The sequence below is a fragment of the Phoxinus phoxinus genome (assembly GCF_949152265.1).
Source record: "Phoxinus phoxinus genome assembly, chromosome: 7".
Classification (NCBI taxonomy): domain Eukaryota; kingdom Metazoa; phylum Chordata; class Actinopteri; order Cypriniformes; family Leuciscidae; genus Phoxinus; species Phoxinus phoxinus.
The window spans coordinates 24416159-24442962 of NC_136882.1; the positions used below are offsets into that span (position 1 = coordinate 24416159).

The following is a 26804-nucleotide window of genomic DNA, read 5'->3' on the forward strand; positions in this document are numbered from 1 at the left end:
GCCACTTTCCTCATCGACATGGAGCGTTTCAAATATCCAGAGCGGCCGATTATCTTCCTTGCTGCTTGTTATCTGTTCGTGTCGCTGGGGTACATCGTGCGACTGCTCGCGGGCCATGAGCGAGTAGCTTGCGAGGGCTCCGGCGACCAACAGCACATCCTCTACGACACCACGGGTCCGGCCCTTTGCACGCTGGTTTTCCTGCTCATATACTTCTTTGGAATGGCCAGCTCCATCTGGTGGGTGGTGCTTTCCTTCACCTGGTTCCTGGCGGCAGGGATGAAATGGGGGAACGAGGCCATCGCGGGATACTCTCAGTACTTCCACCTTGCTGCTTGGCTCGTTCCTAGCGTCAAGTCCATCGCTGTCTTAGCTTTGAGTTCGGTGGATGGGGACCCTGTGGCTGGGATCTGTTACGTCGGCAACCAGAGCTTGGAGAGCCTACGTGGCTTCGTATTGGCGCCTCTAGTCGTCTACCTCTTCACCGGCTCCCTCTTCCTGCTGGCTGGCTTTGTTTCCCTCTTCCGGATCCGTAGTGTCATTAAACAGGGCGGCACCAAGACAGACAAGCTAGAGAAGTTAATGATCCGGATTGGGCTCTTCACCGTCCTGTACACGGTGCCTGCAACTATTGTAGTAGCATGCTTGGTGTACGAGCAACATTACAGGCCAGGTTGGGAGCGGGCGCTGGCCTGTTCTTGCCCGTCAGAGCGCCAGCGGCTCGGCATGGGCCCGGATTATGCCGTCTTCATGTTGAAGTACTTCATGTGTCTTGTAGTAGGCATTACCTCAGGTGTTTGGATCTGGTCAGGGAAGACTCTGGAGTCTTGGAGGCGCTTTGTGGCACGGTACATGCCCTGTAGGACCCGAAAGCCACCTGTCTCGGGGTCGTCCATGTACAGCGAGGCCAGTACCGCTCTCACAGCCCGAGCTGGAACGGCACCCACTGGGACCTATCACAAATCAGCACCCTCATCACATGTCTGAACATTGGCCAGAAAAACCTGTTCCTTTATAAACCCTACAACAGTGACGCCGGTCATGACTCTAAATGAGCAGGTGTCTATTCGACCTTCCACCAACATCACCAGATTTGATGGACGGCATGAATACATTATGAAGGATATTTACAGACTATTGGTTTAGTTGTAGTCAAGCTCTTTTCATTCACTGGTCTAATTTGAAAAGCAATGAACTTGTTGATACTTTGTGAGGAAAAGATAATTTGTCAACTTTTAATTGTCACTTGTGGTCAATTGTGGCTTTTAGATCATGAATGATGGGAAAAAAAAGATTGAGAAGGTTAGTACTTGATATGAGTCAAGACAAATGGATGAGTTTTTGGAAATATTTTATTTATTTGTGTATTCTTGTAAATATGCTATTCAAGAACATTGTGATATCTCAGCTAACAGCCGCTCTGTTGTGTTTGTGACTTTATCAGCATTTTTCAGGATGTGGGAATGTTCTGTTCCATCATTTTAAATACCATTTCTAGTTTTCTAAATTACCAATGTGTTTTAAGGTAGGACGTGAATAGATGCTTTCCTGCGCTCTCTGCAAGCAACAACACTGTTCCAGTTTATACTGTGCAAGCGGAGGAAAAATGCATGTATAGTGAAGCTGCAGTTCACTTTAAGTTGTTGCAGGTTCTGCACCAGATCATGTTCACTGTATATTCTTCAGGGTCCCTCAACAGCCCCTTAGCAGGTTGTGTTTCAAAGATTATCAAGCTATCTTTCCACTGATAATAGATTGTTGGTTAGCATCAATTGGAGAGTGTTAAATGATAGGATGTGTATGTACCATCTATAGACTTGTGTGAAAAGTCTGTAGCTCTGTAATTTGAGCTTGACTTCCCTCTTGTGGTCAAAGGTTCAGGTGTTAACCAGCAGCCATACTAGGTTCGCTGAATAGAACTTCAGAAAAAAGGCCAAATATTTACTAGTTTCAAAACGACGCGGAACAACATAATTTCTTTTGGTCTGTTAAAATCAATGATTTATTTACATCAGTTTCCTTGTCAATCCTCATGATCCTTTGGTAATTTTGTTTGTCATTTGAGCTTATTTGTGTTTTGAACCAGTGTCGGGTATGCACTTTTTAGCAGGCAGAATCTGTAAACCTGTTGGTTTTGTAGATCTGTGTGAAATCTTTCAGTGGAGCATTAATGTGTAAATGGCTTCTGTTGTCCAAGCAGTTGTAAAAATACTTTTCGCTGTGTAGTCTTTAAAATGCCTCACAATTTCGCTGCATGTCTGGTTGAGTGTACATACTCGTTCGGCCCTATTCATATGTAAATCTTGTAGAAGACGTCCTTTTAAGAGTCCAGACTGCAACTTTGTACATATGTTTTGTAAAAGATATGAAATTCAGTGCTACAATTTTAAAGAGATTCTTAGATATTTATGAAAAGTGTCTTTTACATGTTTCTTTTGTTTCTCTTATTGGTAGAGAATAAAAGTGAGGAGCAATTTGTGAACCTACAAGTCAAATGTTTGGTCAATCATTTATTGTGCTTTTTATTTTTACTGCCTTTAAAAAAAAAAAAAACACCCCGTTGATCTAAAACAAATCCTACTGGGCATATTTACGTTGATGCTTTGTTATTAGAGTGCTATACATTTCAGTCCCTTTTTTACAGGCACTAAAAATCTGCACTTTATTAATATATAAATATATACATTTACATTGTTTAAAACAAAAACGTTTCAAACGTGACGTTAATTAGCACTTATTTAGAGAGAGAGAGAAAGAACTGTACGTGTTAAAATCCCTGGATTTTTTTTTTAGTGTAATGCAACAAAACCCCTTAAACCAACGTTTTAAAAGTGAAAGTGACCTTGTGAAACATTCTTCAAAATCCAGACGTGTTACATGATTAGTGTTTATTTAAAATACTCCATCTGCAAATGATTTCAATTAAAAACTGACAGTTCACAGCTAGTAGCCTACATAGTAAGCAAAAAACAAAACAAAAAACCCTCATTCAGTCTGTTTTTGTCTCCATGTTGTTCTGCATTGGTTGGGTAAGGTGTAGGATCTTTCGACTGGCATAAAATCGCCGGGGCAGAGAACGAGTTGTCCATCGAGTGCCGTCTGTTCCGAGCAAAAGCTCTAAGAAAGAACGGCGTTGGATCTGCGGATGCCCACTAGGTTGTCTGCGCTAAATGATCTCCTCATGGCCACTCTGCTCAGATCCTTGTACTTATCCTCACATAGTCTTGAGATTGCCTTTGAAATAAAAAAGTTAAACGAGAACTTTAGTATTTAAATTGACCCATTAGAAAAATATGTATGACTTTACGTCCAAAAAACTACAATCGGTCACATTGTTTAGCTCCTCACCTCTAGTTTCTGCGCTCGTTCGTTGCTCAGTGGCTCCAAAGGAAAGCTCAGGTTGTTGTCGTCTGCTAAAGAGCGCAGGTCAAAGTAATACTTGGCATAAACGCTGGCCGGTACGTTAATGTTAAACTGCAGCAGCTCCAGGAAATGTCTTTCCATCTCGTTCCTGAAAAAAATTATTATTAGATTAGAAAAAAGCAACGTGACAACTAATATACAATCCATTATTTTACACATCAAGCATTGACAATGTGACATACTAGACTTTTTTGCTACACCCAAAACTACTTTTAACAGCATTTGCAATTTTTATACACTATCGATCAGAAGTTTGGGAACATTTTGAAAATGTTTTTTTAAGTCTCTTAGCATTTATTTGATCATAAATACAGTAAAACAGCAATATTATTAAATATTATAATAAAAATAACCGCTTTCTACCTCAATATTTTTAAAAGTGTACCGGTAGTTTATTCCTGTGATGGCAAAGCTGAATTTTCATTATTACTCCAGTCTTCAGTGTCTCATGATCCTTCAGAAATAATTATAATATGCCGTTTTCTTTTAAATCAGTGTTAAACAGTTTTGCTATTTGATATTTTTGTGAAAACTTACGGTCACTTATAATCCATTTAATGCATGTATTAATTTATTTTAAAAAAGTATTAATATATTTGGAAATAATTATACATCTAGTTAGTGATCTCATTAAATGAGAAAAAAATACACTGAATAATTGTACAATTTACTTTGGGCTATTGAAGTGACATGCACAAAAGTCATGAAATAAAAAGAAATTCACCAAAAAACTTCATGCTATTTGTTAACTATTATAATAATGTTATTATAAACTATAAACATCTTTTACACCTCCAATCCATCACAGGTACGGAGACTACCATCGTGGAGACAGTGACCCGAATGTTTTGGGAAGAGCAGACATTAGGTTGACGTTGTTATGGGTGGTGTTGGGAAAGGGGGAGGGGGGGAGGTTCGGTCGCTAAGGGCAACAAATGGAGTGGGCGAGAGCCTGGACCATTGTAGAGGAGTCTAAGAGCACTTGAAGCCCGCCAGCCCAGAGGCTCACAAAGACTGCTTCAATGAAAGGGATGAAAATAGAGCGAAGGGGCAGAGAGGAGAGAAGAGGGACATGGCCTTTAACATACACAATCAGGTAGAACAGCACAAAAACAGACACGTACACACACAAACCCTGTCTGTGTCATTTATATGGATATTGAGACAGGAGAACAAACAAACAAAAAACAAGGTTTTGAAGTGTGTTGCTTCGTTTTTTTTTATCTTGTTCCAAGGGATATGGGAAGTTGTGGAGTATGTGGGAGCTGTAGACTGGAATGAGTGAAGTCTCCTTCCTGGAAGGTGCATTGATGTATCACATCAGGACGTTTTGTTCTATTTATTTATACACGGACGGTACAAATGAGCTGTAGCATTTCAGCAGAACGGACAGTGATTATATTATCTCACTCACATGTCCTCAACAGTGATGTCTTTGAGGATCTGACAGTAGTCGACGTTCCACACGGCCTGATCGTCCCAGACTTTCGAGGCCAGCAGGATGGCTCCCAGAACAATCCTCTTCCAGTTACATGGGCAAATGTCCAGCTCGGCATACGTCAACAGCCTCTCCAAATATACCTGCGGCAAAGACAGTGGAGAAGCATGTTGTTTTTACCAAGGCGACTCGCAAGAAAGCATACATATTAGTGTGTGCAGATTAGAAATAAAATATAATCTGGATTAATGTTAATTTCTAAATACAGTACAAAAAGTAAAAAAAAATAAGTCAGTCACATGATCATTCAGAAATCATTCTAATATGCCGATTTGGTGTTTAAGAAACATCATATCATTAATGTTGAAAACAGTTCTGCTGCTTAATATTTTTTTGTGATAAGTGTGATATTTTTTCCCAAGATTCTTTGATAAATAAGTTCAAATGAACAGCATTTATTTGATTTTTTTTTAATACTATTAGAAATGTCTTAACAGTCACTTTTTATAAATGTTATGTGCCCTTGCAGAATACAAATAGGAATAATAAAAAAATCTTACCAACCTCAAACGCTTGAAGATAGTATACTAATACATTATTTCATATTGTATAAATCAACATTAGTTAATGTATTATGAATGAATCTGCATGAACAAAATATTATACATTTATAACATAGCATTAGCCAGATTACTAAATGCTATAAAAAAAGAATATTTATTGTTTTTTCATGATTTAACTAACAACTAAACCTTATTGTACAAGGTTTTAATCAAAATATTTGTTTGTAAATAATTAGAATTGATTATTAAACATTAACTGGTCATGAAATAGGTGAGCAGAACATAACATGATTTACTTGAAAGTAAACGAAAGAAGTTGGAATTGTGGAAAAGTACAGGTTAAACAAGCAAATGATGATTCGTTCTCTGGTGCTCTACTGTCCTCTAGTGGACCGTCAGGAAAATGTGCCTAAGCATCTGTCAAAAATCAAAGCCTCTTATTTATTCCTCATTGTACCTGTTATTTATTCTATTATTTATTATTTATTCATTGTATTGTTGAAAGTGGAGCAGACTAGTCGGACAGACTCTTACCAGAGTGACGATTGCACACTCGGCCGTGAGCTGCGCTGCGCTGAACAGTGTCCGGACGAATCGATAGATGAGTTTGTGTTCGGGGTCTGTGCGGGAGTAATCTTCAGGAACCTGCTCCCTCTGCCAAAAGTAGCATTTATATACATAACATGTAAATGTTTACAATTTCTAGTTCAACTTCAAGCTCAAATGCCAGTATGATGCCAAAGAGACCTTCCACTATAACAAAGAGTAATTTTTTTTAGTGTAATGCAACAAAACCCCTTAAATCAACCTTTTAAAAGTGATAGTGACCTTGTAAAACATTCTTCAAAATTCAGACGTGTTACATGATTAGTGTTTATTGATCATCATCCCTGTCATTGTGCAAAATACAAAAACACTTCTTCCAGTGCTACAAATTACAAAAATAACACTGTTCAGAAACGCATTTCCAAAATCTGTTCAGCTGGATTTTAAACATAGAATCAGACAAAATGTACAAATCGGATTGCATAAAATGTTTTGCTGCTCAGACTAAACAGCTAAATGGATTTGATGCACACAAAAATAGATATTTTGCAGCCTGTCTAAACAAAACCAAATAGTGACTGTAAAATGTGAAATTGTCCATCAGCTGCTGATGAAACAAGATAAATAAAGGGTTAACTTACAGATAAGGGGTGCATTTTTTCATCAAAGATGTCCAATGACCTATTGGAGTCCCTAAAATGGATTATCACAGAACACATTTAAAATGTATATGAAATACCTTATCAAATGTATAGTTCAAATGATTTGCTCGTGGTAAAGTACATACCAAACCTACCTGTTTTTAATGTGATAATATATTGCTAATGTGACACTGGAAACAGAGAACAGAAATGTGTCAACATGCAAAGCAAGACAAAACAACCAACAGTACCTTTTCATTTTGCTCATTTTTTACATGCATTCATTTGTACTCATTATGTAACACAATGTGTATATTTGACTATAAACAATACTGTAGAAATGTTGCAATAATACAGTGAACCTTCACTGACCATTTGATTGTGCTTTTCAGGTTGGGCTGACTAACGGTACTGTCATCAATGAATATCGTGGAGCAGGAACTGTACTTCTTTGAAAGCAGACCAGGTGAGACCTTTAGAAAGGACCAACATTTAATACGCTTGCAGCAAGACGTATACCGGTATGCAAGCACAACCACAAAACTGACTCCGCAGCACATTCACTCACGTGGTTTATGTGATTGCTTTTCCTCCTATCCCGTACTGAAAAAGAGAAAACCGAGGTTTTTTTTGTTAAACATTTCTTCAACAAATATTGACAAGCTGTGCCAGTGGCCATTTATGGGTCAAGACTCAGGACACTTAGTTAATATGCAGCTGCTGACTAGGTAGTAAAATGAAATGATTAACTCATTAGATTTGTGTTTATTCACTCACCATCCGTCTGTGACTTGCTAAGGAAGATCGTGCTGGCGCGGGCATGGTCTGAGGGGTTGGACTCTAAAGCCAAATCTAAAAGAAAGATAGGTAATCAATTGATAACATATAGGCATAATTACAAACATTAGGAAAATTACCTTAAAGAATGGGTGGTATGTACTTAAATATCAATGAAATATAATATCTATGAATGCCAGCTCAAATGCCATATATATATGAAATAAATATATCTTCAGTGTCACATGATCCTTCAGAAATCATTCTAAGATGCTGATTTGCTGCTCAAGATACATTTCTTATTATTATTATCAATCTTGAAATCAGTTTCATGATTTTTTTTAAATGAATATAAAGTAAAAAGAACAGCATTTGATGTAGAAATCTTTTGTAAATGTATAAACCACTTTACTGTCACTTACGTATTCTTGCAGAATAAAAGTACTAATTTCTTTAAAAAAAACTTGTCTGTATTTGCAGAACAGCATAATATTTACAATTAGGCCTACCTGCTCACTATATCTGCCAATAACAAGGCAAACTAAAATGTAAGATAGAGAACTAGAAAAGCACTTGTGGCAGTGATGATCAGTCAGAATAAATATTCATCTTCAAACTGAAAACCCCTCTGTGTGTCGTCCTATTCGGCACGCTTAAACTGACTGGCAGGAACATGCCGCTACCCGCTCTTGCCACAGGAGCGAGAGGAGTGGTGGGCACAATGAGCCTATTGTATGGGCACTGCAATACAACGCTAGCTTACACCCATAGCTCTGCCCACAACTCCAGTCAGATACGTCACAATAACAAGATATACTACTATACCGTACATATATATTCAACTATACCGAGATGGTGTTTTATGTTTGTCTATATCTGTAAAAAACGTTCTACCCAAAGTGCAGCTCAGAATGCTAGAATTGAGGATCTTGCCCAGGCCACTTCTTGAAAAGTGGTCTTTACCAGCCAATGAAAAGGCATTCTTTCTGAAACTCAGTGGAGACAGGGTCAAAAGATTTGTGCCAAGTTTTACCGTAAACACACTCCAAGGAGATGTTTGGACAGCTGCAACCATGTCATGGGAGCTACAAAACTGGCAGGAGGTGTGTAGCGCAGGTGCAGGGCAAAAGGATTCTTGAGAGTTCTGGGTACCCAGTTTTAGACGACTTTACGCTACAGTCTACAGCCTGAAATGTACTTTAACAATTTTGTGTCCCAATGGATCAAATCATAATGCATGTAGTATTGTCAGCAGTACCACAAGGGGCGCTATGCCTGCAAGTGGGTTTTAGTGTAAACTTTTCTCTTGCAGGTCAACAACTATGAAGCAACAGTTTGAGAAAAAAGGTTTATGGCAAGCTTCATGAATAACAACATATATATTTAAAGGTAACTATCAAAATGTCACTCAAAGATCCTATTCCCGCTGCAGTTAAAGCAGCACCAGGTAACTTTTCAACCTTAATAATATATTTCCAAGTCTCTTGTGATGGTACATCGACTTACACTAGGTTGAATGACACGTCTGCCATAGCCTGACGGGGTCTGTAGCGTTTTTAATCGTACTTTTAAACTTCGGGTTTCGGGTAGTAACCGGCGAACAAAGAGAACTACAAAATTCGACTGCTTTACGGCATATACGTCACTTCCACCACCACCCCCACTTCCTTAAAATCGGACGTGCGAGCCAAACTAGCGTTTGTTTGCCAAATGTTATAGTCATAGCCGAAACAGACAGAAAAGCAAGAAAGCAAAGGTTTTGTCGGAGGAAAGCAAAAAGAGGAAACGAGAAAGTGATCGCATTAAAGGCAGAACGAGGATCAACATTGGGCCAGCGTTTCCTCGCTGGCGTGAGCTGAATGAGGAGGAGGGGTGCTCGATGTTTTCCAGGGATTATTCTCTTTTTTGAGCGACAGTCCCAGAAAATTCATATTCTTTCCCGGGACACGAATTGTCCCGTTTTTTTGTGAAAATGTACTTCTAAAGTAGAATTTCCTGGTTTCAAATTAAACCGTTTCCGTCTACTGTTACTGTGTTTTCTTCATAGTTGTGTACAGTACATCCAATCCTGTGTCCGTAAACGGGTAAAAAACATGGTAAAAACGGGTAAAACAGTGGATTGGCAAATGCCAGGCGTTTACTTTTATTTGATTGGAAGCTCAACTTATCGCCTAGCAACTGCCTGTGCTGTCGGTCGGTCGCGCGCGCGCATCAACACACATCCAAGATGATGTGTGAGTTTAGTTGCTAGCTAGCTTTTTAAAATATGTCTATTTACATCTATTGTGTGAAATGGGGAGAGAGACGGACGAGGAGGATAACCACTGTCTATGAGGATAACACAACAAAGTCGGATGAGCCACCAGTGTCAAAGAAAATACTATTTACAACCTACAACTCAGACTCAGACCACAAAAAATAATAATAATCTTAATGTCCCGGTTTTTCACACTTCAAAGGTGGCAACCCTATCCGACCGATGCGGACTTTCAAATATCAAATGAAAGCCTATGTCTAAAGGGCGTGTACAAGTTTGGTAGGGGCTACATTCTTTCAAGTAAATATATAAGATACACAAAATAATATTTTAGGATACCTAACATGTCTGTGATATTTGTTTATTTGTCTTGCCTCAAGCTATAATAAATCGATTTGTAAAATTTGCAGATTCATCTATGGTAGCTTGATATTATAATATTGACGATATATGGTTATTATATCTACCACTCAAACATTGCATTGAAGTATCATATAGATTCAGTAAAACGGTAACCAATAGACTAGGCTACTATAATGACGCTGGCTTGTAAACGTGAGCATCGCGATCATTTGTCGTTTGAAAAAAAATAAAACCCATGAAATTATATTCATATCATGACATGCTGAAATATATGCCACTGTACCTGGATGAAGACATTTCACACGCGACGCAAGCAGAACACCTGCATGTGAACTCCTACAGTGTTCAGGGCTATCATGGTTGTCAACAAATGCACGTGCATGTGTGACAGAGTTTACGACAGTAGTAGAGGACAATACTGTTTCCCAACTGTAGGGGGACCCCGAGAGCAAAAAAAAGAAAAGTAACCTAGTGCTGCTTTAAATGATGGTCACTGCATAGAGTTTCCATTGGCTACATTCAGGTACATCCAAACACGTACTCTAGAAAATGAAAACCTCAGAGCCTGGCAGTACCAGCCTTGACATCTTTCTTCAACACAAATAATCACAGCGATTTCGTATTAGAGAATATAAATGTCATGGCAAAGTAAAAATGCCCAGTCCAGGTCAGTTGGGAAAATCTGAAGACTTATTTCACTCTTGTTGGAGCTGAGGCACAGAATCCTTCCCCGAGAGATCGATGGACATGGGTGAGAGAGAACGCTGACCGATAGGTGCAGAGTTAACACCTAAGGGCGGCAAACTAGAGCCAATTATCGGTTCGTCAACTCAGTTTAAAAATGCAAAACTAACATCACTGCAAGACAAGACAAATGCGATCTTTCTTGGTGGAGCACAAACACTCCTTAACTGTGGTAAAAGCCCTGTAAGGAACTCCCATGAATTATTGCTTTAAAGGACTAGTTCAACAAAAACAGAAAATGCTGTTATCATTTACTCACTCTCATGTTACTCCAAACCTGTTTAACTTCTGTGGAAAAAAAGAGGGAGACCAGTCACTCTCTTCCATGCAATTACAATGACTAGGGACTGGAGCTCAAAAAGAACGATTCATTGACGACTCAAGCATTGCTTCTATCATGAACTCTGATAAACATGCCAAGTAAATAATGACTTTTAGCTATTTGAAAGGAAATATAGACCACTTTTATAGACCATGATAACTTGGATAATCTTCATAAATGTATCTTTTGCATTCAGCAGAATAAAGAAATGCATACAGGCTTGGAACGACATGCGGGTGAGTAAATTCATGACTATTATTATTTTTGATGATCTATCCATTTTACATTGTTGTTTTAAATGTTTTCGAAATAAGTCAATGCTCACCAACACTGCATTAATTTGATAAAAAAATTAAGTAATATTGTGGAATATTATTACAATTGAAAATAATTGTTTTCTGTTTTAGAAGGCTATCAAATAAAATTTCTTATCATCAATGTTAAAAAAAAGCTGTACTGCCTAATATTTTTGTGGAAACTTTTTTTACAGACAGATTTTTACAGGATTCTTTGATGCATAGAAAGTTCAAAAACAGTAGGCTATTTATTTGAAATAGAATTTTGTTTTTGTTTTTTGTGACTATGTAAATGTCTTTACTGTCACTTGTAATTCATTTAATGCAGTGGTGTCAAGCTCAGCTCCTGGAGGGCCAAAGCCTCAACCTGCTTGGAAGTTTCTAGTAATCCTGAAAACCCTGATTAACTGGATCGGGTGTGTTTAATTAGGGTTGGAGCTAAACTCTGCAGGGCTGTGGCCCTCCAGAAATTGAGTTTGAGACAACTGATTCAATGCATCATTGCTGAATACAAGTATTCATTTATTTTATTTTTTTAAAATCCCCCCAAACTTTTGAACAGTTCTATGTGCTAAACAACTGAGATTCATTCATTCCACAGGTCTCTACTCTCTATAGCTCATGTACTCAACTGACACTCCCATTCCCCCACCACCAAAGTCAAAAATAAGCCCTGGGGGTAGGGCAGCCGTCCTGGCTGAGATGAGGAACATGGCTGTAGAGTGACGTGTGTACAAACAAGGGGTATGTGTTGTGTACCTCACAGACAGATTTTGTTCATTAAAAAAAGAGAATTCACGACTTTTATAAATAAATGTCAGTGCTGTCACTAAAATAGAAATAAATCACAAATAATATACTTTAATGAAGATATTATCAGCGCTCGTCTTTCTTGCACTTTTCTGGTTTGGTGGTTATTTAAGGGTATGTAAGCCGCCTACTAACGGATAAATAAGATAAAAAAGATGGGGAAACACTGGCATAAGACACAAGAGGGAAGTGATTCTGTTCATGAACATGGTGAGACAGTTTAATACAGGAAACCTAAGTTTATCCAAACTCAACCTCTAAGCCCCAAAGGGAACAAAACGTGCCTCATTCAGATTCCCAACGAGAGAGAGAGAGAGATAAGGAGAGAATGCAGCTGTCCCACAGATCTAAATCACTGGGATGCCAGGAATACTAAACATTTTTGATCGTCTCTGCCAGTTAAACTTAGAATGGTTTTTATTCACATCTCCAACAGAATTCCAAATTAACCATGACCTGGAATGTCCCAATCATGAAGGATTAACCACAGACAAAGTAGAGGAGTTTACACTGCTGTCATATGTGCTTTGAAACAAAGATGAAGACATGTTGCTCTAAATACAGCACTGGACGTTAAGTTGTGTGTGTCTACCTACAGGTACATCTCCCCTGAGGGTAAAATAGCTCAGGCTAAATAAACAGCAGTAAAGACTGCAAACAGCCCCAAGAGGCTTCACACACGTATCCCACATACTAACAGACATCCTTCTAAAAATCTCCATGAACCTTCTTTCTTTCAGTAACAATAGCTGATTTTTAAGTTTGCAACTGTCATTTTGACAAAATATCATAGGCCGTCCATTTTCAGAGCAAAGCAACCAACACAGCACTTAGTGTTGAGCTGTTAGGAGAAACCCGACCCGTGAGATGAAGAGGTCAAGGCATCGGATCTCAGTACAGTTCTTCAAGACGCTGCGACACACCAATGTGGAAACACAATAACAGAACAGAACAGTTTCGCATAGAATAAAATGTTGTTTTGTGCTGACAGTTAGTGACATGGATCAACCCTTACAGGGTTCAAACTACAACATTTCAGTTAAAGCTGTAGATTTGGTGCTCAAATCTGGTCCTGGGGAATTTGGCAGTGCACATTCTGGATGTGCCCTTATTGGACACATCCAGTTCAGACCTGGAAACCTCTTCTAATAAGCACATGATATAAATCAGGTTAAATAAAGAGACGTCCAAAGAGTGCCGTTGTCTGGCTCAAGGTTGCTCAGTTTTGCCAGTGGGGATCCAGCATCCTGCCAAGTTAATTTCCAACCCAGTTCAATCACACCTGTCTGTAATTATCAAGTAAACATTAATACATTGATGAGCTTGTTCAGGTGTGTTGCAGTAGCAGGACTGAGGAACTGTGGTCTAGACTCTAGATATCTTTTATCAGTAAACTACAACACACACTAACTTACCATCGGGCACCTCTCGATCACTGATGTGCTGCAGGTATGGACCGGTGTCATCGCTCAGGTCTGTGTTGATCTGATAGTCCTCCAGACGCTCCACCTGCCGGGGTAGTTTGGGGCTCCCACTGGGAGACACGCAGCAGGACACTGTATTCCCCATGATGACACACACAAGCACGTGCTTTACCTGCTCAGGTGTAGTGGTCTATGACAAACACCTTTGAAACTCACACCGGGGCCCCTTCTGATGTGAATCAATGAATGAGGTCAAGCTAAATGAAGGTACATGAAGAGCTGAAATGGACACAGAGTCAGCATTACAGTCTTGCTGCTCCAGAATCAAGAGGTATTTTACTATCTGTGCCAGTCATATAACGGGACTCCATGCATTTATACAAAGTGCCACAAAAGACCTTTAGAGCTCGAGTAATCAATACAACCGGATATAAGACACGTGACTGAAAACATAACACTAGGAAATAGCTGTCGGATTACGGATTTATTCCTTTAAATTAGCCATACATGCTAACGGCTAATATTGATTCATTGTGAATAGGCGAGTTATTAGCCACCAAGCTAACTGAGATAAACAATCCCTTTAACGCTGATTTAAATGTCCGAATATGCACAAAATCAAGCCGGTTCGGCGGTTCAAATCGGGAACAGATGAAATAGCCCCTAAATAACAGACTTCCAAGCATTTATCCGTCGTTTATAGGGCAGATCTGTATGTTGGCTGAAACTCTGAATCCAATAATCACTTAAATCCTCAGGCCTTCGGCCGTAGCGAGAGAATATTAGGCTTTGAGCGCAGCGGAAATAAAGTCCTGTCCATTTATATGCGCCCAATTCAAGCGCCGGGTTTGTTTTGAGTTATTAGAATTTGTCCACCGAGTCTCGTCCGAGAGTCCCCCGTTATCCCCTCCTCCTCGCCGGCCAGTGCAGCAGCAGCAGCGATCCGCTCCCCGCCACCACCGCCATCTGCTCAGAGTGACGCAGGAAAGGACCCGCCCCGTTTCGACATTCCATCAATTGGGATTGGATGAGTTATCAAAACAACTAAATATTTGTTCGAGGATTGGTGATTAAAACTGTCAATCTACGCCGTCAATCTAGAGATTTAAACCCCGCCCATTTACACACCTCTTTGTGAATGGAATGAAATGGAATTCTTGCGTACTGCACAGAGTATACTGTAGGAGTGCCTGCTATTCTTTTGAACATGTGAAAGAGTATAGACCAGAGCCGTTGAAAAACATATTTAACGGCTCTGGTATACTCTAGACTATGTAATGTTAAACATTTAAAACAGTAGTATAATTCAGGCAATTGTGTCTGGTTATCAACTCTGAAAAAAAAATTGTAGGGTCATTCAGCAGAGTCGCGCTACTTTGAAACGGTTTAAATGAATAAATCAGTAAATCAAAAAATGCTCACATTTGTATTCAGTAGGGTAAAAAAAAAAGTGTGTTAAAATTGACATTTTTGTTTTAAAATACGTTTAATTGAGTTTAGTAGCTTTCATGTGTAATAAAAATCTGCATGTTCCCGCCACAAATCAGAGAGATATTCTCTTTTATTTATTACTAGTTTTATTTAATATGTATAATATAGGCTAGTAATTCAATTACTACAATTTTAGTTTTAGAATATGTTACAAAAAAGTTGTTCCCCAACTTTATCTGTGGTGTTACCACAATGCATAATGCTCCTTTAATAAAAGGGGGAATTGTGGGACCACTTTCTCCGTGTAAAGGTCATTACAGGTGATGGTTCATTAATGGAGAATGAGAATTGGTTCATTCTTATTATTTTCATTCGTTTTGCTAAAGTTTGGACTATTTTATGTCACACTTTATTAGAGTCTGTAGGGTTACACTAATAACAAATCAAAATATTCTTCCGTGCCATTTGACAGAATATAGCATATTAAATTAGTTTTAAATTCACAGCAATACATTTCTTACAAATTCATTATCTTGTTAAAAAAATAAGTTACTTTACATTATAAATCCAATTTTGTAAAGAAAAACAAACAAAAAACTTAATATTGAATGTTTCTACAAAATTACAATCCAATCAGACAATACAAATGTGAATACAAGGAGAAAGGTGATATAGGTGATTCAGATTATTTGGGGTCTCACTCACTCAGCTCCCTTGAGTACAATAAAGTTAAGTACATTGCATTATGGGAAACATTTTATCAGACTATAAGACTCATCATTATGCAGTATTAGTATTTTATTAAAGATTTACATTTGTGTACAAAAGGGAGGTGGGGGGAACAACAACAAGTATACACAATTGTATTGTAACAGTAATAGAGTGCAAAGCTTCTAAAAATGTAAGCCAAGTCACAGAGTATATACAATACACTTCTAAACTTTTGAAACACTATAAAATTCTACTGGTACTGTACATAGTGTCCAAAAGGTGAAAGCTATCATACAAAAAGTGCATGATGTGTTTGTCCAAAATGAGTGGGATCAAACATTGCTTTAGATTGATTGGTCTTTTGTATGCATGAAGGCAAACACACATATTCGCATATTTCAGAGTTCACTTTGGCCAGCATGGCAGTAGATCAATCTCATTGCATACAGGGTACATACAAAAGGGGAAAAAAAAGTTCATGTCAGTTCACAAAAGTAAAGATTCTATCACTGAAAACAGACAGAATTTGCATTTCTCTGAAAGCTGAGGTCAGTCTGTCCTTCGATGAGATTCTTGTGTCGGAAAATAATTGGTTTTGTGAGGAAAATCAGGTTGCATGTCGGCTTGCATAAGCAGTTAAGACTGCAGATCTGGACCGTGAGCGCCTGCTGTGGAGAGATTGCTTCCCTAATTTGTCACGCTTGAGCACGTAAATAATACGTCAGGCAGACGGTTTAACATTTAAGAGTAGCAGCAGATGATGCACTCGCCAACAGATGACAAAAGGTACATTTCAGTACAGACTGGAATTGTTGACGGACAGTTTGAAATCAGTCTGCTAACATCTCATTTAAAACATTCTGTCCTCAATGCAGAGAACATGCAAAATGTCATACTTCTCCAACCAACATGTGAAACCAAAAGTCCAATAAGTGCCTGATGATTAATTAAAAACTGAATTAACTTAACCATAAACAGGGTCAACTGAGACAACTTTGTAAACAAAATAAAACTAATGTAGAAAAAGGCAAACTGTTCAGTTGATTCTTGAACTTTCAAAAGCAACTGAATGTGGACAAAGGAAAAATGAAACAAGAGAAATCCTTTAAACACGTCTTTTTTTTATGAAATAGCTGCCAAAATGCATATGCCATAATAGATTGATAACATATACTCTTTAATTGTGTTATCAAATACAAAGACACCGCCTTCACGTTCATAGTGTTGAAATTTAAATAAAAAAAAGTCCATATAATGATATCAAAGCCAATGTAATATTGATAAAACATGCTTTAGCCTATAATGCCAGAGATAGAATGTATTGGACTGTTTTTCATCCAATTATAGCTCTATGATATACAAGCTTAACACAAATGTGATCTGCTGAATCTGATCAAAATAAATGTTTGAACCTGGTAAACATTTTAAATTTACGTCTGTGCATAACTCCTGACATTGTAACGTGAATTTTGGTGTATTAGTGACGAAATGTCAGCAATAAAATAACCATTTTATTTTGTTTGTGCAACTGCTGCTACTGCATTGGCAGAATTTTAAGCAATTAAATCATTTAGGTAAATTTTTGTTTGTCATCTAAAATGAGCAAAATGTCAAAATCAAAATGTACATGGGATATAATCTTGCTCTGTATACGATACACAATATTTCAGTTTATAAATGGCATAGATTCTGTAAATCAATATTCATATTTGTATGTAGTTTGTTGTTCATAATTAAATGTAAAAAAAAAACTCAACTTAAAACACAAGAGCACTATACACCAAATAAAAGTAGCAGTCAGACACATTAAACCTTTTGGATCTCAAGAGGGAATGATGCCAACTCCAAGAGAAAATCTTCCTGTCTAACATACTATTGAAATGTCAGTTCAATTATTATTCTTATTATTTTACATTATTTGTAACTCTCTTAAAAGTTATTGACGACTTATACACCAGCACAGTGGAAAAAAAGGTAAACATTTCCCTCCAAACCCCTCCTCTGAGTTTCGGTTTGAGTCCAGGAGTAAAGATGGCTGAGAACGTGCTTCTGTGTTTAAGTCCACAGTAAAGTATTCAGCATAATTTTTTTGTCTATAATGACATGATCCAATATTTCTAGAAGAGATTTGTGTTGGCCAGGTGGCTTCTGTTCAGTTCCCTCACATACCTGTGTGTTCATACAGGCAGTCTGCAGCAATTTAAAATAAGAAAACATTTAGAAAACATGCGTCCGTGTCAGGCTGACTCGTCCTTTAGTCTCTGTACACGCAAGTCCGCCAGAAAGAAGGGAGAATGTGTGGTAAATCACTCTGATTTGTGACAGTACAGGTCTTTGAGTGCCTTAAGTTCCTCGATGAGCGTTTTGTTCTGGTTCTCCAAAACGGCCACACGGTTCTCCAGACACTTGACATATTCCTTTTTCTTCCGACGGCACTCACGAGCGGCCTCTCTGGAGGAGGAAAGAAATGTAGCATCTATTTAGCAGATGTTTCGACAACTCTTTTTGGTCCAAAATGTAAGTACTCAATACCAGAATTTTGACTATTTAAATATATATATTTCTAAAATAAAATAACATTTAGTATACACAGACCCATATGGAGACTCACACCTGATCCACTTGGTCAACTGTAGTAAACGCTACACGACTGCAAATATTGGTTTAATTGAGCCATACAGTAAAACCAAAAATTATTCAGACACCAGATATAAAAAAATTTTTTACTAGTTGCCGCAATAAACTATAGTTCATTTATGTAAGTGAGGATAGCGAAATAAAGTAAACTGTGACATATTATACCCAAAGTCTTCATACAGTGGACTACCAGTAGAAAAAAAAAAGATTTGACCTGACCATGTTTTGCTTAAGTGTCTTTTCTTGTATTGCTAATGTGACCTTTTTAAACCACAGACTGAATAAAATTAAGCATTTCTTGGTAATTGGTTGAACTAAATTGGTGTAATCTAATTGTGTACTTAAATTTAACAGCTGACAGCTTTTCAACAGAAGGATGGCCAAAACCAGTGAAATATCAATTGATTTAATAACTCTAAGTTCTTGTCATATTTTATTACCATTTTCTAAACTAGAGTGAATAAACTCTGATAATGTGAGAAATGTATAAGTTATCTGAATAAATTTTGTTTTGACTGTATATGTTTGAACCACTCCATTGTTCTTAGCTCTCTAGAGAATGTAAAATGTTGCAGTGGTGAGCAATGTAGCCAATGTTTGTTGATCTCTTGAACACAGTGACCAATCAGAGTTGTTTAATTTGTGGTATTTTTTAATTTAGTAATCCGAACACATGCTTGCATTAAATGCTTGTGACGGAAGAGAACAGGGGCGATTTTAAACCGCTTTTTTGAGACTGTGTTTGGTTCACTGCAGTTTTAAGGAGAAAATACTCAGTAATGGTATTGACTGATGAATTTGCACATGGTTTCTCTTAAAGAATATTAAAAACACCACACAGGCATATAAACAACATTAAAAACTTGATAACAAACTAAATGTAAACAATTGCACGTATCCTTCAAGTATTATCCTCTTTTTTTTCAGTATATTTTTGATGAATATTCTCAATATAATCAAACACAGCAGGTATTTTAGGCTGCATTTACTACAATGTCTAATGAATAGAACCAATATTTTTTCACTAATCTGTTTTTCTATTTTATTTTACTTTCTACTCAGCAAATATTAAGCAGCACAACTGTTTTCAGCATTGATAATTGATGACTTATGAGGGATCGTGTGAAACTGAAGACTGGAGTAATGGCTGCTAAAAATTCAGCTTCCCATCACAGGAATAATTTATATTATTTGCGACCAATGGTGAAAAGGTTTACTTTACGTTTGCTTTTACCAAATTTCTTTTTGGTTTTTACCTGTTTTTCATGAGGCGGACTTCCCTTTTGCGTGTCACTTCTTCAGTACCTCCTTGGCTTGGCAGGGCCGGGGAGGATGCCATGACCACACCTGGAGCAATAGTGCTGGTTGGAGCAGTACGAATTTGATAGGCCTGCACATCTCCAGAAGCAGCTGTAGGGCAGACAAAACACAGCCAACAAACAATGAATCAATAGTGAGTTTGACTCAAAGAACAACATTAAATCATAGAATATTAATGGCTAAAGGACTTCACACAGAACAATAAGTATAAAGATAATTATAACGATAACTATATGACCAATAATTGTTCTGTATATTACAAGCGCACTGCAGTTTTGTTGTCTGCCACTTTAAATGCTCAAGCTCTTTACAGCATGATGGATTCTGATTGGCTGTCTGTTTTTTATCGTTCATCAACTGGAACATTTTTATTGTTATAGTTATCATCGTTGGTGTGAATGGCCCTTACCTTTTCCAGTGGCCCAGAATAATAGGTCAACAAGTTAAAAACAACATCAAATAATTTTTTTTAATTATTTACGTATTAAATAAATGTCCTGGTTCGTATCATTGTGAAAAAGATTCAACTTACCTTGTACCACTACTTGATTGCTGGGCACCAGTATCTGCTGACCATCACTGGTCTGTGCGTACTGCAGGATGGTGGTCCCTTGCTGGGCTCCTGCATTTGTCATGGTGAGAGTCTGCAATCCCTGCATTCCATCTGTGCCGTTATTTGCCAGCTGAATGGCTCCACCCTGTGTAATGGCGACTGAAGGAGAAATGGCATTTAAGAGGTTGTCACTGATTTGGTGAGAAGGTTTGCACATGGCACTATGTGTCTAAGAACCAAACATGTTGGAGTTATGGTCTGGGCTAGTGCAACCTTTTTTCCTGCCAGTGCGACTACATTTTACTAGGTCACACAGGTGCCACCACCACGTTGCCCAAATGATAAGAGCTGCCTTTTATGTTGCGTATGAGAAAAATCAAACGAAACCGTGAGCTGTGCTGCATGGATCGTTTATCAGCTCTAAGCAATAAAAGACAGTGCAGCACGAGCTCAGAACAGGTTTACTCTCGGGCCGATCTTAAGCATGCGACACTGTCAGTCAGTTCAGTAAGATATTATAGAAGAACAATCTTACATTTAATAAGAGTAAAACATATTTAAATTATTTCCTATAAAAATTAGTTTTTTGCACGTTACTGTTGTTAATAAAAGTTCATTTTATCTGCATCATAACTCAAACCCGGTGCTTTACTGTCAAATGTGCATTTCCATGAAATAAACATGTATTATTAGTAACTGCACTTATAAATGCAAACCAATAGCAATGTTACTGGCGCTACCATCTGTACAACTAAGTGGCACTGGCGATGCTGCTCTCAAATGTTATTCTGGAGTCCTGTATAGTCTAAAGGTGCTCCAAACATGTTGAGCAATGATGCTAAAGTGGGAGAATCAGAATATCTCAACTTCATTTGTGGACTTTAACGTACTGTACTGGCCACTGCTGGTCTGATATATTGGGGTTGGCACTGTCACTGTAGTGATGGAAGGCGCAGTGTCCTCCTCGGATTTCTCTTCTTCAATTCTCGGAACTCCTGGAGCATCTGATGACAGGTCATTCAGGATTTTCCTATAGATCACAAATAGCTGTTGACTGGAAAATTCCTTATGTAATGCAAAAACCTTGAAGAATGTATATGTACCTATATGATGGGCGTCTAGAAAGGATCTCTCTTCGTTTTTGACAATCGGTCACGCTGTCCACTGACTCCTGTGAGTCCTCACTCTCCGCTATTGTGGAAATCTGAGCAACAGACAATTGTGTCATGCGTAGTTCTGACTATATAACATACATTTCACATAATTGCATGTAAAGACAATCATGTGAGGTAAATAGAATACGTCAATCAGTCATGAACATCTAGGCCGTTTACACCAGGTATTAAGATGCGTTTTTGTCAATCCGATCACAAGTGGACGACGGTATATACCAGGTGTAAACGGGGGCTAAATCGTTTTGAGCTTGTCCACTTAGTCGAAAATGCAAATGCTTTCATAGTGAAAATTTCTCATGTGGTCAAATGTGTTCGAACAGCCACAAAAGACCGCCTACTGACCTAACGCGTAAACATCATGGGAAGCGCAATAGCCAGACGAGATTTACACCTGGCCGGCTGAAGACTCAAGTTTGGTTTGAAGACAAATGCGTTCCAAGCACAATGTTCTCTAACCATTCCTAATTTCTAGTCTTCTGTCAAAGCAGAAACAAAAGCTGCTTCTCTACGCGTGTTTTTCTGTCGTATCTAGTCATGTTCGTATGTAAATTGCGCAAGCTTATCTTGTCCAATAAATCGAAAGATCTGAAAAAGCCTGCCCATAGAATCTCCCATCGAAGAAATCAGGACAGAAGTGGTTGAAAGTGGACATAAGAGACGGACAAAAGATCCATTTGACCATAATGCATCTTAATACCAAGTGTAAACAGGGCCCTAGAGATGTTGGAGGCGTTAAGTTGTCTTACCTGGACAGTTTGCACCTGTGGTGACTGAATGACTGAAGGCTGAGCGGCCTGGATAACTCCGTGCACCTGTACTGTCTGACCATTGGGCAGCTGCACCAGGGTGACTGTGGGCGCTGTGCCACTTGCATGTCCGGCAGCCATCGTTACCTATCCAACAACACACAAAGAGTTAAACTTAGATGTTCTGTTTCTAATGTTAGAATCTTGACTGAATGTTTCAGCTCTTCATGTTTCAAATTTTTGAAATGATGATGTCCTGAGTTCATTTGACGTACTGTTTGGAGTACCTGTCCAAGAGTGGCGATTTGGGCCTGTGTGAGCTGTTGGTTCTCATTTTCAGAGACCGCAGTTTCTGCACCTTGTTGGGCATCAGCACCCGACTCCATGGTCATTGAGTTAGCTGGTGAGAAACCAGATGGAATCTGACATCTTTAGAGTGATTTTTTTATTTATTTTTTGCCACGAACAACTAAACAAAGTGGCATTCAATTTAAAATAAATAAATAATGTGCACAGATAAACCATTTATAATAAATACTGCAGTAATCCGTTCAAAAATAAGATTTGTCCATTGTGATTTTATGGTGACATTAATTACATAAATGATTAATATGTTAAGCAAGTTCATTCCTATTAATACTACTATAACAGGCTCAATCTAAAACTGGATGTGGCATTGCAGATGAAGCATACATACCTATAAGAGGGGAACCTAGGCAGAATCTTCAGACGACAGTGTCCACTGACTCTGTTAAGTCCTCACTCTCTGCTACTGTGGAAATCTGATCAGACAGACACAGAAAAGTCACTATAATGGTCAGCAACTTTGACATTTCTACTTTGAAAATCGTCATCCATAGTACTGAGGAAAAATTTAGAGAAAACCTCTGCAAACACTTTTGTTTGTAGACAGTAACTGTCTGACAAGTCTACCAATTGAGATAATGAGGACAAAGTGGCATTAAAACTCAAGTGCGTAATTGTAATACTTTATTTTATTCCAGCTTAATATGAAGAAGATACTAAGTAATTAGCAGGTTGATTCCCCAATAAAATATAAAGAATATGGCTCTGTGGTGACATCAGTGCAAGTAATATCAGATTAGACACAGTTCCTTCCTTCCTTGTTACTGTGACTTGTATAAATGAATGGGCTTTAAGTACCAGTGTTGCATGGCATCCTGGTGCCATGATAGTATTACAGCCATTGCCATGCTATAACAAACAGTGCATCTAAGCGAGTGGTATACTTTTAGTATCATAATATAGTTTAGCTGACATAGTTGATTAAGAGTACGAAAAACCCAACTCAAGCAAAGGTTAAAATCCACTAAACAGTTTTTTCTAGTTTTATAAGACAAGCAAATGAAAAAGAAGCTAAAGACTTTCTTGGAAAGGGGAGCTAATTTTAGAATATCCAAATATAGACACATATTAGTTAAGTATGGCTAAATCGTTCCTGTGCTGCAACTCTATATGGAGTTTTAATTGAATCATTTGACATTATGTCGGAAATAAGGGTGCAGATTTCCTGTACTCGAGACAAGCACAGTTATGAATCAATACTATGGCCGTTTGGACTAAAAACTGAGACTGCAACACTACATGTCCATTGATAAACATTCTTCCCAGAAACCTTTCTTATCTAGGGAAGAAAATGCATAAAATATGTCTTGTCTAAATGTAAGATACAGAAACCAACAGCGGAATCCTTGCTGAACATGTTTACAGTCAGGACACATTGAACTCTGACTTTTGATGCTTTGACACAAAAATTTTGGCAGATGTCTCTCTCTCTCTAAACATATGCCTACATAAGCCACACTAAAAGATGTAAAGCATTACAGTGCACAATGGAAATTAATCGAAATCCCAGTGTAAATGTAAAGAGTTTGTAGGTTCTCATTAAAGAAAATCCCAGTGCGCAATCCCTAGGTGCTCTGAAAATATTTATTTCTGCATTGGTGTACAATAACGTCTGATATGAGATTGTAAAAGTACTAGTGCTCTGGCCAGTGATAAAAATTAAGTACTGCAATAAAGGTGTTATCATATAGCATTTTTTTTTAATTGAAAGTGCATCCCCCAATATGCTGTGAATGCAGTCCTGACTTCCCTTGACTGTTCAGCATGTGTAGATATTGGAGTGCCTGACCTCTAGACTATCTGGTGGAGAAGACGAGTTGGATTACTTTACCCCACAGCTAGCCAGGCCAGGCTATAGGGCTTTTAATGACTGGCTTCAGCCTTCTTGAATGCTAGAGGCTAATATATGCTAACTTATGCTAGAGGCTAAGATATGCTAACACAGTTGATGAAAACTTGTATACGTTTTTTCTTCTTCAAATGCAAAATCACTAATAACAATAGAAATATCAGACTCAATCAAAAATAAACAAAAACTAAAGTAAAAAAAAGAAGAAAAAAAAAACATGAAGCCATTTTCAATTTCAAAATATGATTAACAGGTTTCCTGAACACTCCCCTCATCAGCCAGTGGTCGAACCAACAGATAATATAAATACAATATCAAAAAGTAATGATAAAATGTATTAAATACAAAAAAACATATTTAAAACATGTTTTATTACCATTAGTGGAAGTATAAATGCATTATGTGTGAAACAATAAGGCCAATTGAGCACTTTGAAATAGAAAAAGATGAGAACGAGTCTGAGAGCTCGAGCCCCGGAATGGCACGCGTGAACCGACAGTAATGTGATCTCATGACGCTTAAAGTCTATCTGTGGTTTGATTGGTCATGCGTAGCTCTCCCTCTACTTTTCAAATCCTATTTTCTGCCAGACAGATTATTCTAGCAAACACATAGCTATTGTGCATGCCTTGATCTTTACATCTAAAACTGTAAGCATGAAATCAAATGACAGCCTACACATATTATTATAAAATACTTGCATTAAAAAAGAAAAGAAAAAGGTTGGCACTGTGTGGACAAATGAGGAAAAATGCCTCAAAATGCATAATCAAGATCACTAGTATATGAATAGGTTTTTGCTAATTAAGATGCAATTATACAATATTGCATTTCTTTATTAGTCATGTGCCGTACAGGAGGTTAAAAAGTTTCCTATATTGTGTATAAAAACGGTATTTACTTGAGGGCGTAAAATCACAGCCCTTGGGGTAATATATAATGAAACTATGAAACAGTGCAATAATAACGCAGTCCTAAAATATTGCAATATCATCAGGGCATAGTCTATCCAATATATCGCACAATGCATCAAGGGCATTAGAGAAGATTAAATTATTCCTGAATGATATAAGAGTATTACACCCTGAATCCACCAGGCAGCACACATTTTGTCTAGCCAGCGTGTGAAAGAAGCCGACAAAAAAAGGGGAAACCCCACATATGAACTGCAAAGATGCATAAAGAAAACCAGAAATGTTGTGCATCCATATTTCGTTGCATTTTAAATGATCAGCCATGCATCAAGATTTCCCACCCTGGGTTTGTGTTGCTCTCCCGTTTGCCTCCCCTCCCTCTGCATGCAACAACTACAGCCGCCATGATCTCTTTGTTTCCAACGGGCCGAACCCAAACCAGACTTATATGCCATTCGGGACGAGCCCTTTCCCTCCGGACACTTGTCTCCTCTTACCGATACAGACTCCCTCCGTCACTCTCGAGCCCTCGGAGCTCCACTTTTATTCAGGCCGACACGTAAGAGACCGCGTCAGGCTACACCTCCGTCGCGTCACCGAGAACAACAACACAGAGAACGAGACGAAAATCCGATCATCAACCCCACTGCACTGAGCGAGAGCGGCCGAGAGCGTGGCGGGAAAAGCCGAGTCGTGACGAATATAGACGAAGCATGGCCGAAGCTTGACGAAATAGTGCGAATACGACGTACTTGAACAAGAATTTGTGAATGAAACTCGACAAATGTTTTTAAAAAACAGAAAATTGTTTAGCATACGTAGAAACATCAAATACATATTAAAACATCACAAACAAGCCTAACAGCCTTGCTAAGATGGAGTTCAGCTGGTCTAAACTCCTTTAAAACCATGCAGCAAACTGTACAGCCATATTCTTGACCAGGCTGGGATCAGCTGGAACCAGCAAACCATTTTCAGCAGGGGTATTTTTGTCAGAAAGCTTTAACCTATCTGTAATCTATCATATGCAAAATATTGCTAAACGTCATGTTCATCAATTAATAATTAATTCAACATAAATTACCAAGACAGCAAAGATAAATCACCCCTATTATTAGCACCATGGTCGACTTCAGCTTTTCCAAACGAATATGCAGAGGGCTGGCAAACATATAACCTGTCATTGTAGAAGAGAGAAGAATAACGATAGACAATTTTGTTAAATTACTGTTTCGATTTTCTTAAGAAATTGATATTGGAAGTTTGTAAATCCATTGTAGCCTATATCTTAGAAAGGCATAAAAGTCAGGATAATTTTTTTATATAAATTAAAAAATGTAACTTACAGTAAAAAATGACACCATACAGTAACTTACAGTTTTCAGATGAGACATCGAATGTGTAGGCCTAGCTATGAAGTGTTGTGTGTCTCTAAACAAGCTGCATGAAAAAAGTCGTTCAGCATTTTTGTCCACAGAGCCTCTGTCAAACCAGATGT

General features: G+C 38.1%; 3 protein-coding genes across 9 annotated transcripts in view; 1 reads left to right on the forward strand and 2 right to left on the reverse strand.

Annotated features, from left to right (window-relative positions):
* Positions 1–2627, forward strand: part of fzd5 (frizzled class receptor 5) — a 4337-nt gene extending 1710 nt beyond the window's left edge. For 2 of the 3 annotated variants that reach the window (XM_079618776.1, XM_079618777.1), the window contains exon 3: positions 1–2533. This exon is cut by the window's left edge and continues 1040 nt beyond it. In XM_079618776.1, the coding sequence (XP_079474902.1) occupies positions 1–987 (987 nt within the window). In that variant the 3' untranslated portion in view covers positions 988–2533. The other variant, XM_079618778.1, reaches the window with a different exon arrangement.
* Positions 2628–2871: 244 nt separating this feature from the next.
* ccnyl1 (cyclin Y-like 1) lies at positions 2872–14629 on the reverse strand. Its single transcript, XM_079618779.1, has 10 exons — positions 13596–14629; positions 7389–7463; positions 7180–7214; positions 6984–7084; positions 6767–6802; positions 6612–6663; positions 5959–6078; positions 4838–5004; positions 3349–3511; positions 2872–3234 (listed from the first exon to the last, which is right to left on the reverse strand). Exons 1-10 carry the CDS (start codon positions 13747–13749, stop codon positions 3118–3120), a joined length of 1020 nt encoding a protein of 339 aa, XP_079474905.1. The 5' UTR covers positions 13750–14629; the 3' UTR covers positions 2872–3117.
* Positions 14630–15817: 1188 nt separating this feature from the next.
* On the reverse strand, positions 15818–26737 carry creb1b (cAMP responsive element binding protein 1b). Of its 5 annotated transcripts, none has more exons than XM_079618381.1 (9): positions 26683–26737; positions 22875–22959; positions 22453–22577; positions 22178–22324; positions 21360–21460; positions 21147–21286; positions 20236–20415; positions 19640–19793; positions 15818–18197 (listed from the first exon to the last, which is right to left on the reverse strand). In XM_079618381.1, the coding sequence occupies exons 3-9, from the start codon at positions 22567–22569 to the stop codon at positions 18053–18055; spliced, it is 984 nt and encodes a 327-aa protein (XP_079474507.1). In that variant the 5' UTR covers positions 22570–22577; positions 22875–22959; positions 26683–26737; the 3' UTR covers positions 15818–18052. The 5 variants fall into 5 exon arrangements, with proteins under 5 accessions (XP_079474507.1, XP_079474508.1, XP_079474510.1 ...); XM_079618382.1 differs by lacking the exon at positions 26683–26737 and adding an exon at positions 25804–26032; XM_079618384.1 differs by lacking the exon at positions 26683–26737 and adding an exon at positions 25804–25942 and having other exon boundaries at positions 22465–22577.
* Between the last annotated feature and the right edge of the window lie 67 nt (positions 26738–26804).